The sequence below is a fragment of the Alligator mississippiensis genome, chromosome 2, assembly GCF_030867095.1.
Source record: "Alligator mississippiensis isolate rAllMis1 chromosome 2, rAllMis1, whole genome shotgun sequence".
NCBI classification, from domain to species: Eukaryota; Metazoa; Chordata; order Crocodylia; family Alligatoridae; genus Alligator; species Alligator mississippiensis.
The window spans coordinates 201016105-201034336 of record NC_081825.1 but is presented as its reverse complement, the minus strand read 5'-3'; the positions used below and the strand labels follow the sequence as shown (position 1 = coordinate 201034336).

Sequence of the window (18232 nt, the reverse complement as noted above, 5' to 3'; positions counted from 1 at the left end):
CCCATCCCCCTGTAGCCTCAGGTCTCCTGCCCTCCCAAAAGCCTCTTCCCCCCTATCTGCCCCCCTCTACCCAACCCTTGCCTTTCCCCACCCTCATCTCCTCCCTCTGCAGCCTCTGCCCCCTCCTGCCACTTACCTTGCTGCAGCTTTCGCTCTGGCAGGCTCAGTGTCTGCTCCAGCCTGGGGCACAAAGCATGCATTTGCATGGTCCCACAGTAGCAGTGATGACAGCTCAGACAAGGGCCTTGAGCCAGGGCTGGAGACACCATGCTGCTGCTCTGTTACAAGGCTGGGCTGAGGCTAGAGTACATATGTTTCATGCCCCAGGCTGCAGCATGGATGGAGCGGGCTGAAGCTGAAACAAAAATAAGCAGCTAGTGGGGAGCACGGGTGACTGAGGCTGCAGGAGGACAGGCAGAGGCAGGACAGAAATGGTAGGGGCAGGCATGGGTGGGGAGGTGGTAAACTGTGAAGATGGACAGTTGGCAGGGGGCAAGGTGTGGGGGGGGGGATCAAGGGTAGGGGTCAAAACCCACTCCCTGCCTCCTCTACCTTTCCTACTACTGACCCCCCACTGCCTACCCCTTACTGCCTCCCACCTGCCTTTTGTCCTCACCACTGCAGTAGAAGGGACAAATTTAAGACAACTCTCCAATAATTAGATTCTATACATGGAAAATTATAACAAATTATAACAAATTCAGAGTTGTTCTGGATTTGGGTAAATACAGTCTTCACTAATGCACAACAGTATCTTATATTCCCACATAAAACACCTCCCGTATAAAGATACGCACTTCATTTTTGGAAGGCACGATAAAGGGGAAAAAAGATGGTTTCTCGCTTCTGCAGCAAGAGCTTCGGCCAAGAGGGGAGGGAGGAGGAAGAGAAAGTGCTCACAGCAAACAGTTAGGAAGCCTTATGTGCAGCACTGCAAAATTACCTTCCCCCACACCCTCCCCCTTTTTCAGAAGTAGAAACTCGTATTACTGTATTTCCTCGCTTATAGTGTACACCTCAATTTTCGGCAGCTGAATTTTGGGAAAAAGATGACTGTTGTATCAAAAAAATTAAATCACAACAGAGATCTTATGGAAAAGCTCAGTATTTTATAAGATGACAAAAAACAATGAAGGAATTGGTCATAAAGACACAGGACTAAAATATGAGGCTTCATTTGCTACAAGGTACTGTAACAATTTCATCCAATAAAGTATTTAAATGTGCTCGTTCAAAGTTTGGCATTGATGGAGGTACTCACATGTTTTAAGTTAATGACAATAGCTAAGGATATGTCATAAAGGATGAGAAAACCCACAGTCTAGTCATGGGAAAAAAGGCCAAGTCAGAGATTTGGAAGCCAAATGTTGCACATCTTAATTAAAATCTCCTTCATTTTATAATTAAATCAATTAAAAAGCACAAAAGTAATAATTTCTAAGTATTTATCCCACTACCTACAGGTTCAGCCTCCTGGCAAGGGCAGCAAGGAAAGACTTGGCCTCTTACTGCTTTCTTGTTTCATCTTCTGCAGAATAAATCGGACTAGGAACACTGGTACACAGAGCCTTTTAACTTTCTATTTAAATCTATTTTTTCCATTCCAGTTAAAAAGTCTTGGAATCCATGACCTCAGAAAAAAGTACTAGCCCAGACATGAGAGCTACTCCTCTCTAATAAAGCTGAATAGGAGGCTGAAAAAGAAGCTTAAAAACAAACAAAACCCTTTTTTAATTAAAAAGTATGGTATGAAAACCTGTAAAATATCTAGCAATTTACAGCCACAAAGGACTTTTGGATGATTGATAATCCACTTCTACCTATTAAACCCAAAAAGTAAACAGCACGTAGACTACCAACCAAGCCTTTACATCAGGCTTGTGTTGTCACATTGTGATTTCTTGAGTAACGAGGTAAAGAATATTTTGAGAAATCAGCTGAAGTAGGAAGTTGCAGATGATCATGTTATGTGCTCAAGTGATAATCTGAACAAAAAAGCTCTGCATAACTATTGAACTATTTGAAGGCTAGGCAAAGTACTACTGAAGCTAACCTACTCACCTTGCAATCTAATAGACTGCTTGTTTTAATGTCAGCAGTAATTGTTTAAATGGGTGGAGAAGAGAAGCCAATCAAGATGAGACCTAGTAAAACTGCATACCTACACCTATTATTAAATCTAAAATTCTTAAAAGCATTTTCTTTACAAAACAGAATTGAACACAAATTCAAAGTAAAACAAAAAGTGACTGCAACCAAGGATGCTAGTGCACATCACTATTCTCAACTAACTGGGTAACATTATCAGCTAAGGGCTGTTCACTAGTCTACATGAAATAAATGTGATAGTCTTTGTAATTCCAGTGACTAGTGCCCACATTACAGCAATTACTAGTGCAACCGGCACTAAAGCAGAAGCCTTCTCACAGAGCTCAGAAGGGAAGGCAAGAACTCTTCCTATACTGTGCAAAGTTTAGTCACAGGAGAGCATCTGACCATGCACTCATCTACTAAAAGAATGATCTTTAAAATCTACCAAATCTGCCAATTTTCACCCACCTTAAAATAGTAAAATAGCTCTGTTTCATAGATTTCATAGACATTAGGGCTGGAAGGGACCTCAGAAGATCATCGAGTCCAGCCCCCTTCCCAAAGGGCAGGAAGTCAGTTGGGGTCATAGCATCGCAGCAAGATAAGCATCCAGTTTCATCTTGAAGGTGTTCAATGAAGGTGCTTGAACCACCTTCGGTGGCAGGCTGTTCCAGACCTTGGGGGCTCGGACAGTAAAGAAATTCTTCCTTATGTCCAGCCTGAAACGATCTTGAAGTAGTTTGTGCCCATTTGACCTCGTCATCCCTTGGGGCGCTCTGGTGAACAAACGTTCCCCCAGATACTGGTGGTCACCCCTGATAAACTTGTAGGTGGCCATCAGATAACCCCTGAGCCCGCGCTTTTTCAGGCTAAAGAGCCCCAGGGCTCTCAGCCTGTCATCATAGGGTCTGCTTCCCTGACCTCTGATCATGCGCATGGCTCTTCTCTGGACTCTCTCAAGCTTCTCCACATCCTTTTTGAATTGTGGAGCCCAAAACTGGAGACAGTACTCCAGCTGCAGCCTCACTAAGGCCGAGTACAGGGGGAGAACGATGTCCCGGGATTTGCTTGAGAAGCATCTATGGATGCAAGCCAGCGTTTTGGTCGCTTTACTACCCGCTGCATCGCATTGCAGGCTCATGTTCATCTTGTGGTCAATGATGACCCCCAAGTCTCTTTCTTCCATAGTGCTAGCCAACATAGCACTGCCGAGCCTATAAGGATGCTGCAGGTTTTTTTTCCCCCAAGGTGGAGAACCTTGCATTTATCGGCGTTGAACACCATCAGATTCTCGTCCGCCCACTTGCTGAGCCTGTCCAGGTCAGCCTGGATCACCCGCCTGTCTTCTGGTGTGGAAGCTTTGCCCCAAAGTTTGGTGTCATCGGCGAACTTAGCCAGTCCGCTTCGGACTCCAGTGTCCACATCATTAATGAAGATGTTGAACAGTATGGGTCCAAGGACAGAACCTTGGGGGACCCCACTGGTCACAGGACACCACAATGAGTGACTTCCATCAATTACTACCCTCTGGGTCTGACCCTGGAGCCAATTTTCCAGCCAGTGGATCATGGAGGACCCAAGGTGACAATTGGCCAGTTTCTCCAAGAGGCGATCATGGGACACCAGATCAAAGGCTTTTTTGAAGTCAAGATATATGACATCAATCTCATCTCCCTTGTCCGGGTGATAGGTCACCTGGTCGTAGAAGGAAATGAGATTGGTCAAGCAAGACCTACCCGCAACAAACCCGTGCTGGCTATCCCTTAAGATGTTGGCGTCGGCCAGTCCATTAAGGATGGCCTCCTTAATAAACTTTTCTAAGATCTTCCCCGGGATAGAAGTCAGGCTGATGGGCCCATAGTTAGCCGGATCCACTTTCCTCCCTTTCTTGAAGACAGGTACCACATTGGCCTTCTTCCAGTCTTCGGGCACTACACCAGAGCGCCAAGAGTTTTCAAAGATCCGTGCTAGAGGCTGGGCTATGATGCTCGCCAGCTCCTTGAGTACCCTGGGGTGAAGATTGTCAGGGCCAGCTGACTTGAAGGTATCCAGCTTCTCAAGATCTTCCTTCAGAAAGTCAGCATTAATGGAGGGCAGGGGATAACCCTCACCCAGACTTCCCGGCCCTGTAGCGGGCATGGGCGTCCCATGGGGCTGATGAAAGACTGACGCAAAGTACCTATTTAATAGGTTGGCTTTTTCCTGGGTGTCAGTTGTCAGTTGCCCCATCTGGTTCAGCAGGGGTCCAATGTTGCCCCTGCTTTTCCTCTGGCTCCCCACATATCTGAAAAAGGACTTTTTATTGTCCTTGATGCTCAAACCTAGCTGGAGTTCAGTTGCAGCCTTGGCTTTCCTGGTCTGCTCCCTACAGGACCGGACCAGTGCAGAATAATCCTCCTTGGAGGTGACTCCCATCCTCCATCCTTTGTAGGCCTTTCTTTTTAGCCTCAGGAGATCTGCTAGGTCCCTGGACAGCCAGGGGGGCTGCTGTGCCCTCTTGCTGCCTTTCCTCCGAGATGGAATAGACTTAGTTTGTGCATTCAGGATCGCTCCCTTGAGGAGCGACCACTCTTCTTGAACTCCCCTCTCCCTGTGGTCACGGTCCCTTAGGGCCTCACTGACAAGCCTCCTGAGCTTGTCAAAGTCGACTTTCCTGAAGTCAAGGACTTGCGTGTTGCTGACCGACTTGCCAGCTTTTCGGCGGATGGTGAAGGTGATCAGCTCGTGGTCGCTTTCACCCAGCTTCCCATCAATCACTAGGTCGCTGACTAGGTCATCCCCAGTAGCCAGTACCAGGTCGAGCAGCGCTTTGCCTCTCATTGGCCCATAAACTTCTTGAGTCAGGTAGAGGTCATCCACGCACGAGAGGAAGCTCTGCGACCACTCAGATTTTGCTGAGCGATCCTCCCACGAGATGTCCGGGTAATTGAAGTCACCCATGACAACCATGGTCCTGGAGCAAGCTGCCTCAGCCAGTTCCTGGGCAAACTCCTGGTCAAGCTCAGGACTTTGAGTGGGAGGTCTGTAATAGACTCCCACCATTGTGTCCCCTGTGCCGTGTTCCCCACGGATTTTAACCCAGAGGGTTTCCAGCCGTCCACCCTGGTCGCCAATATCGGCTTGCAGGGATGTGTAGCTTTCCTTAACATAGAGAGCTACACCCCCGCCCCTTTTCTCTACACGATCCCTCCTGTACAGGGTATAGCCATCTATACCCATGGTCCAGTCATGGGTGGAGTCCCACCAGGTCTCCGTTATCCCTATGACATAGTAATTGTTTGCACTGAGCAGGAGGATGAGCTCCTCCTGCTTATTCCCCAAGCTCCTGGCATTAGCGTACAGGCAGGCAAGTACCCCCTGGGGGGCTCCTTCCTTGCCCACAGATTTTACCAGGGCTGGGGCAGGGGTGGGCTCCCTGAAGCGCCGTGATCTGCTGGCTTTGCAAGAATTGCTCAGTGGGCCAGCAGTGGCGGTAGTCCCTTCGTCCCCCAACGGGCTTAGTTTAAAGCCCTGTGGAGTAGGTCAGCCAGTCTGGCTGAAAAGAGCCTCCTCCCTAGGGGAGAGAGGTGGAGACCATCTCTTCCCAGCAGCTCACTGCCTCTCTCGCCAAAGAGCGGGCTGTGGTCATGAAAGCCAAAGCCTTCCTGACGACACCAGCGCTGCAGTCTTTGGTTGACCACATAGATCCTCCTGTCCCTGCTCAGCCCATAGCCTGAGACTGGGAGAATAGATGAGAACACCACCTGTGCCCCCAGACCCTTAAGCCCTGCTCCCAAATCCCTGTAGCGCCTCATGACCTGGCTGGGAGTGCTCCGAGCAGTGTCATTGGTGCCCACATGAATAAGGAGCATGGGATAGTGGTCTGTGGGTTTAAGGAGCTTTGGGATCCTCTCTGTAATGTCCCGGATACGGGCCCCTGGGAAGCAGCAGACTTGCCGGGCTAAGGGGTCGGGGTGGCAGATTGGCCCCTCAGTCCCCCTCAGGAGGGAGTCTCCCACAACAAACACCTTACTCTTGGGGAGAGCAGGGGCGGTAGCTGCAGTTGGGCCCATGTTGCCTGTGGGGGTGGCAACTCAGCAGGTCCTGCTGGGGCAGCAAGAGGTGCTTACCTGTTTCTCAGTTCTGGTGGGGGAGGGGCCTTGGTGCGGTGGGCCTTAGGGCCCTTGACCACCTTGGTCCATGCCCCTGGCTGGACACAGCAGGAGGTCCCGAAGTCCTCCTTTGGCATGGAGGGAGACTGTGATCTACCCTCCGCCTCCCAGGGGAGAAGGGCCTGGCAGTAGGAGTCTATCTCCTGCTCGCAGTCCCTGATGGCACGCAGTCTCTGGACTGTGGCCTGGAGCTCCTCCAGCTGGTGCACCAGAGACCCCAAAAGGGAGCAGACCCCACAAGGGGAGGTTACCACGCTCCCAGGCCCCAGAGCCTGAAAAAGGGACAGGCAGCCCCCGCAGCCGAGAGCTAGGGGCTCCGTCTGTGTGGAGCCCGGAACCAGGGGCTCCGTTTGGGTGGCCGTCTCTGAGGTGCCAAAGGGGGGGGCCGCGGAGCCCGAGGGGACCCTCGGGGTGCGGCACATGCCCATCCGTGTCATGCCTCTGGAGGCTGGCTACGGCTGGGACTGTCTACCCTGGGGGGCGCACTGGCAGGGTCCTAGGCCCTCCCGTGCACCCTCCCGTGCGAACTCCGTGCTAACTCAGGCGCCGGCAGAGAAGCGCGCCCATTTGCGCAGCCTGTTCGCGCGGCTCCGGTTGCGTGGCTCCCTGGGGGGCTGGGCGAAGTAGGGGCCTGGGCGGGGCTTGACCCGGCCCGGCTCAGCCACCTCCTCCCACACACACACTAAGGGGTTAGCCCCCTCTCTCCACGGGCCCCGCTTACCCCGGCTGTGCTGGGGGTCAGCAGGGGGGCTCCGCGGCTGTTGGAGGGTTTCTGGGGGGCTTCGGGGGAGTGAGGGCGCAGCAAGCTTTCACCTGCGCATCTCTCGCTGCTTCCGAGCCTAACTGGGCTTTTTCCCGGTCGGTGGGCCGTTGCATTTGCTTCCCTGCTGTTGTTCATTTACTCGACACCTATGCCCCAGTTCTTTAGAGCACTGAAACACAGCTTCATTTGCACAACTAGTAATGTACATGAAATCCCACATATGCTTAAGCTGTTGCCTTTTTCTGACCATACTCCATGTGATATGTTTCTGTTTATAACTTGGACCTATCCACAGTAGTGATTCTGGGTGTTTAAGTGTTCTGTTATTAAGTAATTTCGTACATTGCCAGAAGGCAAAATACCAAGTGATGTTGAGCAAATATTTTAAAAAGGCTGTTGAAATTCTGTAAGACATTTTTGTAAACAATTATGAAGATTTCTGAACACAAATTGTAAATAGCACATTGCCAAAGCTTTGTAGCAGGTTTATCTGACCTGATAATAACTACTTCCAATCCTATTTCATTAGTTAATTATTTCAGCAGGACAAGAACGAATTTTATCATTCTGTAAATTATTAAGGTTGCCACAGCTATTAAAACAATGAGACACGGAAGTACTTTTTCAAACACAAAGAAAAACATGGTCTTTGCCTGAAAGAACACAATCTTTATCTTTTGTCTCCTCTTCTTGCCACTCTACTTGTTTTTCTTTTATGACAGCACTTGCCAATTTAAGCTTTCTGCCCAACATCCACAACATAAGCAAACTATGAGTAGTAAATTACTTTGTCTCAGAAATACCCAACCCTTGTTTTCAGTGGGTAATTAGAATTATGTGACTGAAGTTACATAGTTGATCTGACGTACTGCAGATAGCTATGCCAAATGATTGCAACACATTTATAATCCTTGTGACTTACTGTCTTTAGCTTCACTGACGTAAAGCTTATGAAGTGCTCTTGTCAAAGGACGTTTTAAATTTCTTGTCACTTCTAACCTTGACTTCTAGAGATTATTCTTTGTTCTCCACAGAGATTCAGGTCAGCAGTAGTCAAAAGTCACCTGTACGAAACTGTCTACACAAGACGTTTACTGTGCAGTAGACTACTTAGCTGTTCAGTAAACGTTACATGTCTACAAGTGCACCCATATTAGGCTGGAATAAACTAATTTACTCCACAGCAGCACACAGGTAGACACTTCCCTGGCTGGCTGAAGCATGAGGGTGCTTTAGGGGGAAGGGGGCGCATGTTGGCTAGCACACCAGTGCTCTAGGCAGCACCTCCACAGTAGTTGAGGTGGGGAGAGCAGCCTCAGGCTGGAAGGCTTACTCCCAGGACCCCTGCCAGCTGGGGCTACTTAGCCTAGCATAATGCGTTGTGGTCCTGGGTGCAGGTGAAGATGCAGCACCTGGAAACTCTGAAGCAACAAGCTCTGGAGTTTATTAGTGAGCATTAACTGCATATGTAGAAGCACCCTGTATATGGCACAGTATAAGAGTTAATGTTTATTCCTACCTAATAAATTGTAATGGCTCCCAGCACCTTTAAAGAACTGCACAGAATATTGTTTCCTTACTCTCAAATTTAGAAGGATCCTTGCCTCAAACTTCAAAATATGTTTAACATCAGCAATAAAACAGCAAGGCTTTCCAGGCACCATTCTGAATGAATGAAATCATCAGTGTGATGGATAGCAAATCAAAATTCAAGTAGTAAAAGGATCATCATGTCTGAGAATTTAATCAGTTCAATGTTTAATTCAAATCAAAATTGCTATCATAAGCTGCTTTCAGATGTGAAAAAGTTACTTTAAACTTGGTGTGCTCCCATGCTGACCCCAGAGCATGCCCAGAAGAGGCATCTCATTAGTTGGACCCAGCTCGCCCACTGTCTGTATAAATTAAGTGCTTTAGTGGGGTTGACAGAGGCAACATTGACACAGGCAACTGATGTAGAATTGCAGCTGGTAATACCAAGGACATTGTTAAGATAACATCCACTGTACTTGAAGATAGGCACTATGTGCTCAAGACATTATTAAATTTGGGTTATGTGTTGCTATAAATAGTTAATGGTTTGCAGGCGGAATATAATACATTCCCACCCTTGGAAATTTTGCCGTGCATAGGAGACAAAACATGGAATGATAATTAAATGTGGAAGGGCAGGGAACGATTATTGTTTTGGAAACCAAGAACCAAGAAACCAGAACTTTTTTCTTGAGGAAACTTTTTTTTTTTTTTTAATGAAATGAAGAATATAAACAGAGTTCATCTTAGTGGAGATTATTTCAGTGATATAAGTCAGCATTAAAAAAAGCAAAGGGGAAAATGTAAAAGAAAAACTGAAGAGAACTATAAACTGAGCTGATGGAGAGGATCATATGGAGCAAGGAGAGGAAAACAAAACAAATGGAATTTGAAGTTTTATGGGATGCCAAAACTATTTAGGATTCATCAGCTCCTACTGAGGCATCTCTAAAAATCAAGGTATTTATTTAAGCGTCTAAAAATGAATGTAAGACACCTGCCTTTAGGCTCCAAAGTTTGAAAAACGCTAACCTTTGGTTAATGCTAATATTACAATAAAATTAGTAGTAGTTTCCTTCTTGCCAAAATGACTTTAAACTAAAGGGAACTAGACAGGTGGCTGTAGTAATTAGTAAGTTGATTAAGAGACTGAACTGACCTAAAAAAACCATGGAGGGGGATGCATAACAAGATCAGCACACAGTAACTTGTTTCAGCAGTCTACTGCTACAATATCACAAAACTCCGAAACATGATATTATATGCATATGAATTATATTTAATCAAACTCAGCCTGCACACTAAGGAACAGGATTTTCAGGCACCTAAGTTTGTCAATTAACCCATTTAGTACTAAATGATCTGTCAAATATTCAGTAAGTCCTAAGAAGATTGATACTACCCTTGCCCGTACAAGAAACTTTAGACCATGGATTGTGTTTGTTTGTTCCACCATTACTTCCAGATAGAACATTCTGAACTACAGTAAACACAATGGGTTTAAAATAAAACAGTAAAATCCATTTAGGATCCAACAACTCTTAAACTATAGCTGTCCTAATTAAATAAATCCCAATTTCATCAAAAACAATAAATGCCTTTTATGTTAAAAGAGTAACTGCTCTTTTAAACAAAGTTAAAACATCAGCACTGGCAAGGCCTTGACTAGATGACAAGAATATAAATCTCAGTAAAATTACTGCTTGTCAATGCTTACAGAAGATTAAGTGCCTGGGTTTAAACGATGGCCCATTTATGCCCACCTGATTACCCTTTATACTGCAGCAGTGGTGGCAATGAACCTTAGTGTAAATGAGAATCAGACCTAGTGTTCTGGACACTGTATCTATTACTTAGACACAGGACAGGCAAAGAGTCCAGGCTTTTCCCTAACGTCCACTCAGCCAGCCGCTCCCCTGATCTGAAGAACCTGTCCCTAGAGTAGTGATGTCAACTCGGGTGTCGTAAGTTCCTTTGAAGGGTGCCATACATAGATGAATCACAAGAGAAACCCAAAATTTTAAAATAGGAATAGTGCCAAAAATGCTTTGACCTGTTGCAGAGTTTGAGGTCTCTGCAACAGAAAAATTGCTCTATTATTTTTTCATAGTCAAAAGCAAAAAAAAACAAGTGAAAGCATATCTGGCATTTTCCAGAGTTGCCTTTAATTTAATGAGGTTGAGAACCATTGACCTAAAGGCACAGGCACAGTTCAATCACTGCCTGTTCAGTCACTGCTCTTCCTGCTGATGCTATCAACCCAATCAACCAGTGTCAATTGGAAAGTGGGTACCAGTCCAACAGGAACTGGACTGAGGTCACTAACCTGCACTACTGCATATCTAAAAGGAGGAAATCACATTCAGCTACTAAAGCTGGATTGGATTTAGACCAGGTGTACAGGTATTATATAAACATCAAAAGACAAGAAAAAAAGATAGTTCTTTTCAGTGTGAGTAGATGCTGAAATTCACAAATGATAGATGTAAGAGCAAAGAAAAAAAATCCTCACATCCTCTCAACAGATAGCAAACCATTTCAAGTTTTGAAAAACTACCTTCAGATCTTAAAAGTGCTGGCAGGACCGAACTAGACTGAGGACATTAATGTTTGGTCCCAATAGTGTTTTTTAAACAAAGCCAGGAACTTTAGGGAGTTCCAAAATAAGTTCCACTCCAAACTTACTTAGCATACAAGTGTTTGGAGGCTTGAAAGGCGCTGCGTACATCTGCTGTAGCTATTTCCCAGGTGATCAGGAACAAGAGAGCTGAAAATTCCCCCTAATTATAATGTTTCCTGCATAAGGGAAGGAAGCTGAACTTCTGACAATTTATTCAAATCAAAAGGTACCAACCTTTAGTATTACAAGAGAAATTAGTGAAAACTCTAAACTACTTGGACTCTAATGTCTATTCAGCTGCCATTATTCAATCTGTGAATATTTCCTATATTTCAAATCTGGTGTTATGATGAAATGGTTAACCAAGCCATTGACTCTCATAAGGAAGTTAAGTACAAGTATGCAAGCAAGGAAAACAAAACAAAAACACTCAGCAATCTGTGGCTCTGTCCAATTTATTCCTTTCCTTCCTCTAGAGATCCATTCTCTTTTTGAAAAATCATCATCCAATCTACCATCAAACTTCTTTTCTGGCCTGGTTGATATTTGAATGAAAAAATAACATCAAACAACCCACAAGTCATCCCATGCTACTCATCTCTTTTCTTCACATTAAGTATTTCACAGAAAAAAGCCGGTTTTACTATTAAAGGAAACAGAGCACTTAAAATTAGCAGCATTGCACAAATAACTTGAGTTTTGGTTAGCACCTTCAACAATTCCTTGGTCCACACCTAAGCTTTTTTCATCTGAATGACTTTGATGGTGATTTTACTTCCACTAACATGCACAAGTAACAAAAAGTGACCAGTCTAAAGTCTGAATCCACCGTGAAATACAGCATACCCAGATCTCCATGCAAAGCCAACAGCTTCAGTCTGAGCCAATTCTTGTGAAGTTTTTAGTGCAAGTTTGGATTTTACATGAAAATCTGTTAACAGAATACCTTTCTAGAATGGACAGCAGGGGAAGCAGAGCCAAAAGATGCTGAAGAGGAAGTAGCGGCTGAATCGTAAGATGGAGGGCAAGAGGGAGTTGGGGGTTGAGAATGGGAGAGGCCTTTAGTAGGTAGTTTATTCTGTATAGAGCAGAAATAGAGGGAAGTTATCCAAGAGGACAGTCACATTAATGCATGTTAAGATGACGAAACTGCACAACCATGCACCGAAAGAGTGAGGTACGGAGTCACTGCACAATTTGGCTCCAACTTCAAAATAAAAACGGTCTTACAGCTTCTATTTTTACAAGATGATTCTTCATTAAGGTATACATTATTCAGCTACTGAAAACAAGTTTGAATCCTGAAAACAACAAACTGACCCCAGACAATAGTCTGTGGCAACTCTCAGAAGGGAAAGCCCTCACTTCATAGATTAACATGCTCAAAGGGTTTATTTTGCCATTACTTAGATTTCTCTTCAGTATAATGTGTCAAATTCTGTCTATTAACTATTCCAGGAAAGATGGAAGTATAGTTTCAATTTCAAAACAGTATACCATGCACAGACAGAACATTTATAATTAGGGACCTACAGAAATGGGGAAGCCTGCCCACCAATTTCACGGTCTGAGCATGGCACTGGTCGCCATTTTCAAGGTGGAGTGTGGCAGGTCCTGCCAGTGAATGCAGGAGACTGGATCCAATGGTCTGGGAGATCTCCTCCAGCCTTCTGTTTTCACAGGGGGCCATCTGTCAATCTCTGGGAAGGGGCAGAACTTCTGGAACCCCTCAGCCAATCAGAAGTGTGGAGAGCCTGCTGTACTCTGCCACAAAAATCTCCCTCCTCCATGTGCTTCAGGGAGCCAGGGCTTCCCACTGTTTTCCACTTGTGGCTCTTTCCTGCCCCCTCCTTCACCCCCACCCCCAACTTGCTGGCTGTTTTTGCACTTCTTCATGGTTCCCGCTCTTTTTCATGGGGACTGGGCTTTTTTGCAGGGGATCTACTGATTCCATGGTTTCCATGGAAACTGTGAAATTTCCATTTTGGTAGGTCTCTATGATCTACATTTCATAGAATCATAGAAAATTAGGGTTGGAAGGGACCTCAGGAGGTCATGTAGTCTAGCCCCCACTCTTTTGTCCAATGTTGTCCAATTTCTAGTCCAATTTCCACCATTACAATAAGCAAAGAGTAATACCACTGAAGTCTGAACTCAAAATTTGTTTTGTACCATACTGGAAATTTTTTTAAGTGGACAAGATGAACTTTAAGAAAAAATTTTAGCTTTGTGAATTTAACATTTTATCAACTAGTAATTATGAACCAGTAGCTCTAAGGGCTGAAATACTGAGGTCAGTAAAAGCAACTGACTGAATGTGGCTCAGCTGCTTCCAGCATACAAGAAAGTTTGCTTACAAATAACTTAGATGTCTCTACACTGTAGTGCATTGTACAGTGTAGGTATTTTGGTCAATCGCAACTGTTATAACGAAAAAAACCTGACTTGTGAAAGATCACCAAGTAAGGTAGTAAGCTTGATTTCAGAGGTAAATGTAAATGTACATATTTAGAACAGTGTTAGCCAAACTGAATGTATTTACAGCAAGTACATTTCAGTGTGCTGAACTTAAGCTCAGGGAAAACAAAATGGATCTGCTGAGCCAAACAGATAGATAGCATCATTGTCTTCCAGTGGATCAGAGAGAGTCAGTTTCTCTCCACTAATTTCCGTTTCTCCAGGTGCGTACACACATACTGAAGTTGGCTTAAAATAAGGCAACTTGACTTAAATTAAGCCACATGGGAGCATACACATGTACAACTCCTTGACATGGTGGCAGCCATCTCTTGAACTAAGTCAACTTAACTAACACGACTCAAGGTAATACACTTCAGAGGTGGTTTTGCACCACATTTAAGTAACATAAGTGTGTATGCTCTCACAGTTGACTTTAAAAGTTAAGTTGGCTTAACTATCAGAAAGGTAGTATGTGTGCATGTACTCTCCTTTAGCTCCTTCATTTCAAAGGAAAATATTTTACAATTGAACTCCTGACCACATTAGAAAAATATTCATTGGGGGAAGTCTATATATATTTCCCTACCAAGAAAATATTGACCCCTGTATCATCTCTGTCAGCGAAAACCTCGTCTAGCATTTCTCCCTCTCCTGATTCCCAGCCTTCTTCAGTCCACTGAGTCTGCCTGTTTTCACTGTTTTGGTAATTCTCAGATAAAATTAGCTAACTCAATTTCTCTTACAGAGAGAGAACACAGATTTGTCATAATTTGCAATACCAAATCTGCAACAGGATAACATGAAATTTTTACACTGGAGATCTATCTGTACCTCTGTATTGAAAGGGGCAGGAAAATTATCATTGCAATCAGAATATTGTTTGATAGCTATTTGATCAGAAACCATAACCATCGGTAGAAACAGAAGCAGTATAAAAGTAAGATGCAGTGAATGCTGAATGAACTAATTATCTCCTAAAATGCTACACTTTCAATTCCTTTCCATTTCTAAAGCAACCAGTGCACTTCAGTTCTTAAAAGTTCTTTTCAAGCATATTTCAAGGTATGCTTAAAATTAAACAGAGACTTAAAATGTGAGATTTCATTTCCAACTGGTTTAGATCTATACAGGATGAAAAGAACAAGTATAACGAAGTATATCTGATCTCATCTCAGTCAGTGTTTCTTTAGCTGCATATTCACCTTTGGTATGTCCACGTATCCAAACATTGAGGCAAGGTGAGCTGCTTTCTCTTTAATGTTCTTTTTATGAAATTCCCTATTTGCTATGGCCTGAGCTCTCTTCTGTAGTAAGAGTCAAGAAATAAAACAAAACAGAAGAGTGAGAGACAGATTTGAGTTAGTCATACAAGAAAAGGCAGAAATTCAGTATACATAGGGAAAGGCAACGTTTTTTTCTTTACTATAGAAACTGTAGTTAAAAAAGAACAGCTGAGGGACATAGGGAAAAAAAAGAGCATACATAGTATTGCCAGAATAAAAGCATAGCTTAAACAGAAAAGGGTAAAATAAATTACTTGTCACCTGATGAATTTTTTCTTCTACATGCTGAAGGCGCTGAAGCACTCCAGACAGTACAGAGGCAGCAAGACAGCCAGATGCAAGAGTTTCTGAGTTTCCTGAAAGACTGGACTGCCTGTGTGCTTTTTCTGTGCTCTGTGATGCCTTGGCCATATGATCAGAATCATGAAAAGGTTGTTTTGGTTCTCGTACCTCATGTTCAGTTCTAGCTACCGCCTGAAATTGGGAAACACTTCAAATGAAGAAAGCCTGCTCTCTATACCATCATGCACTACATGCTTCTTCCAAGAGTGCCTCTATAACAGTATGCCACAACTAGACACCTAGCAAGGTACTTAATGTACTGCAGTGATTCTCTAATGTCTTGGAACACTGTACATATTACAACATACAGTATTTAACTCATGCATATGTTCATGCACTGCATTATGTACTGTACAACACATGCAGGCCACTGTAACCTGAGGTCGAGCCACCTTATGATCCTCAGGCATAATTCCACTGATGCTACTTGGAGGAGAATAAACATTCTGAACCATTGTGTATTCTGCAGCACTATTCCTGCATTACACTGCTAGGTATTTTTACACTTCAAACATCAAAAGTGTACCATTTATTTGGCATAATTCTACTGGTAATTTCTCCCAAATTTATAGAAATACATTGTGAATATTGTGAGGCAAAAGATTTTGAGGGGGGAGAGGGGGGGTGCAGCAGTTCAAAAAGGGTCTAAAAAATTTGGACTACAAAAAAATGGCCTTTGATCTGAAATGGAGGCTCTGTACAGGAAACCCTCACTATTCGTGGGTATGGCATTTGGGGTATCAAATATTCGCAAATGCTGAACCCACATCTTAAGTACACTTACAGGAGCTCCTTGGGAACTCTGCGCTTGCCGTCGCCGGGCTCCTGCCAATTGCCAGCACAGCCATACCGCCTCCCCACCCCCCATACCGTATTTGTAGATTTCACCATTCGCGGGGATCTCCAGAACATATCTCCCGCAAATGGCAAGGGTCGCCTGTATTGTAATTAAATGTGATTGGTATTTTATTGAAGCCAGACCTTTATTTTAGGATGCCTGACCAATTTATTTAAATGTACATAAAGATCATATTCCTGATAAACAAAATGCCCATCTGCGTACTGTTTGTTACAGGTACAACAAGGGTGGCCCTTTTTACCCCTTATGCTGTAAGCCGAACAAATGTTAAATTGGCTTAGTGAAGCAGTTGCACCATAAGGAGACAAGCCACCTCTGATGAGACTGTGACTATCCTTCACTTGTACAGCTGTGACTTGTCACTAGAGGCTTGGTGAATAGGGGCAGGACTACGAGCCTATACATAAAGTATTTCTTAGTACAAACCAAGTCAGTGCTGTCAGCCACAAGGTTTTCACATTTTCTGCCTTTCATTTTTACTCTGTAGTATTTATTGGAATTGGCTGCAATGCCAAAAAATACATTAGGGGCAGGAGTGGCTCATTGCTCCCGCCAGACGGCTGTAACCCTGGAGTGCTTTGGGGCCACACTGCTTCCTACTGCTTGAGCTCTGAGGATCCTGATTTTTTTTTCCTCTGAAGGCCATGCCCCTGGCACACTGCACCAGGCTGGCAGCAAGCTATCTAGGCACCACCTGAAATCTAAGGACCCTGATCTTTTTTTTTTTCTCTGAAACCTATCCTCCCCCTGCTGCCATCCAGACTGGCTCGCTGCTCCTGCTGGTGGCAGCATGGAAGGGGGTGAGCTCCAGAGAAAAAAAAAAGATCTGGCCCCTTAGAGCTCAGGCACTGCCCAGCCAGCTGAGCTCGAAGGGGCTTACTCCTTTTTTTTTTTTTTTTGCCAGAGTTCAGCCTGCCCCCACTCCACCACCACCCTGGAACCACCTGAGATCCGAGGGGCCTGATCCTTGTTTTCTCCAGAGCTTGCCCCTTCCTCCCCCCTCCCTGCCCCCCCCCGGCCCACTGTGGCCCTGCTTGTCCACTGCATCCTGGGAAGTTGAAGGACTTTAGATTAGGTAGAATAACTGTGGGAAGTGGCCACACCTTAATGGGACAAAGAGAAAAATTGGGCAGATTGAATATAGTCTTGCTCTGGTGTGGTGTAATTTTAAACCAAATGAGTGCTTTAAGACACTTAAAAGGTGTTAACATGCAGCCAATTCAGGGGGTAAGACCTCCAGATAGTACCCAAAACTACTGTGTAAAAAAGCCCTATTTTACTTTAAAAGTACTTCTCAACCAGTTCAAGAAAATCAAAGCTTTTTCATTACTTGGATTTTTCACTGAGCTCTCATCTTCAGAAAGAAAGAGTATGGGAGATGGCTTTATATTCTGTGGCAGACCTCCTGGCAGTAGCCTAACAGAGGTGGCGGGGTGTAAGGGGCAATGCAAAAATAGCTGCAGTAGCAGCAGCTGCACACACTGCCATTGGGATCATGGCAGCCAGCATTGGCCCACACCCTACAGCTGCTCAGGGCACAAAGCTATTCTGCTATGTCTCTGCCCCCTGGCCCATTTTCACATGCAATTCAGGTTTCTGGTTTATTCCAAATTATTACTGGCATGCCACAAAGATCAGGTTTATAAATAAATAAATAAATAAATAAATAAATACATGTTAAAATGGGTCTTAATGTTATTTGATATGAGGTTGCTTTTAAAACTTCCTCAGTTTGTCAAGGTTTTACTGTGTGAATATAATATTGCAGTGGGGTTTTCAGCGGAGATTGTTGTCATAAAATATTAGAGACTCCAAACAAATGATATGGAAAAATGAACAATCAATTTAACTTTTGCATACTTATCTACACCCAATCCTAAACCCCCTGTTGCATCACTACTCATATTGAATCACAGGGTTTTATTAAGTAAAACCGCATTTCCTGTTTCATTCCAACAAAACAAAACAAACCACATAGTACATGCATGCATAAACACATTGCTACTCCAATATCTTCTAATATAAATGCATGACTTCTCCAATGAAGTCTGTGGGAGTTCTGCTTGATTAAAGAAACAGAAATTGACCCATGTGTTTTTAGGGTGCATTGAATGCTAACACTAATCATTT

General features: G+C 44.3%; 1 protein-coding gene across 3 annotated transcripts in view; it reads right to left on the bottom strand.

Moving 5' to 3' along the window:
• MICAL2 (microtubule associated monooxygenase, calponin and LIM domain containing 2) overlaps positions 1-18232 on the bottom strand; it is a 218849-nt gene that overhangs the window by 109001 nt on the left and 91616 nt on the right. Inside the window, exons 18-20 of one of the 3 annotated variants that reach the window (XM_059722688.1) lie at positions 15163-15375; positions 14821-14922; positions 12105-12236 (exon numbers count right to left, since the gene is read on the bottom strand). The exons of the other annotated variants lie outside the window; for them this stretch is intronic. Coding sequence (XP_059578671.1) covers positions 12105-12236; positions 14821-14922; positions 15163-15375 — 447 coding nt within the window. The remainder of the gene's footprint in view (positions 1-12104; positions 12237-14820; positions 14923-15162; positions 15376-18232) is intronic. 3 annotated transcript variants of the gene reach the window in all.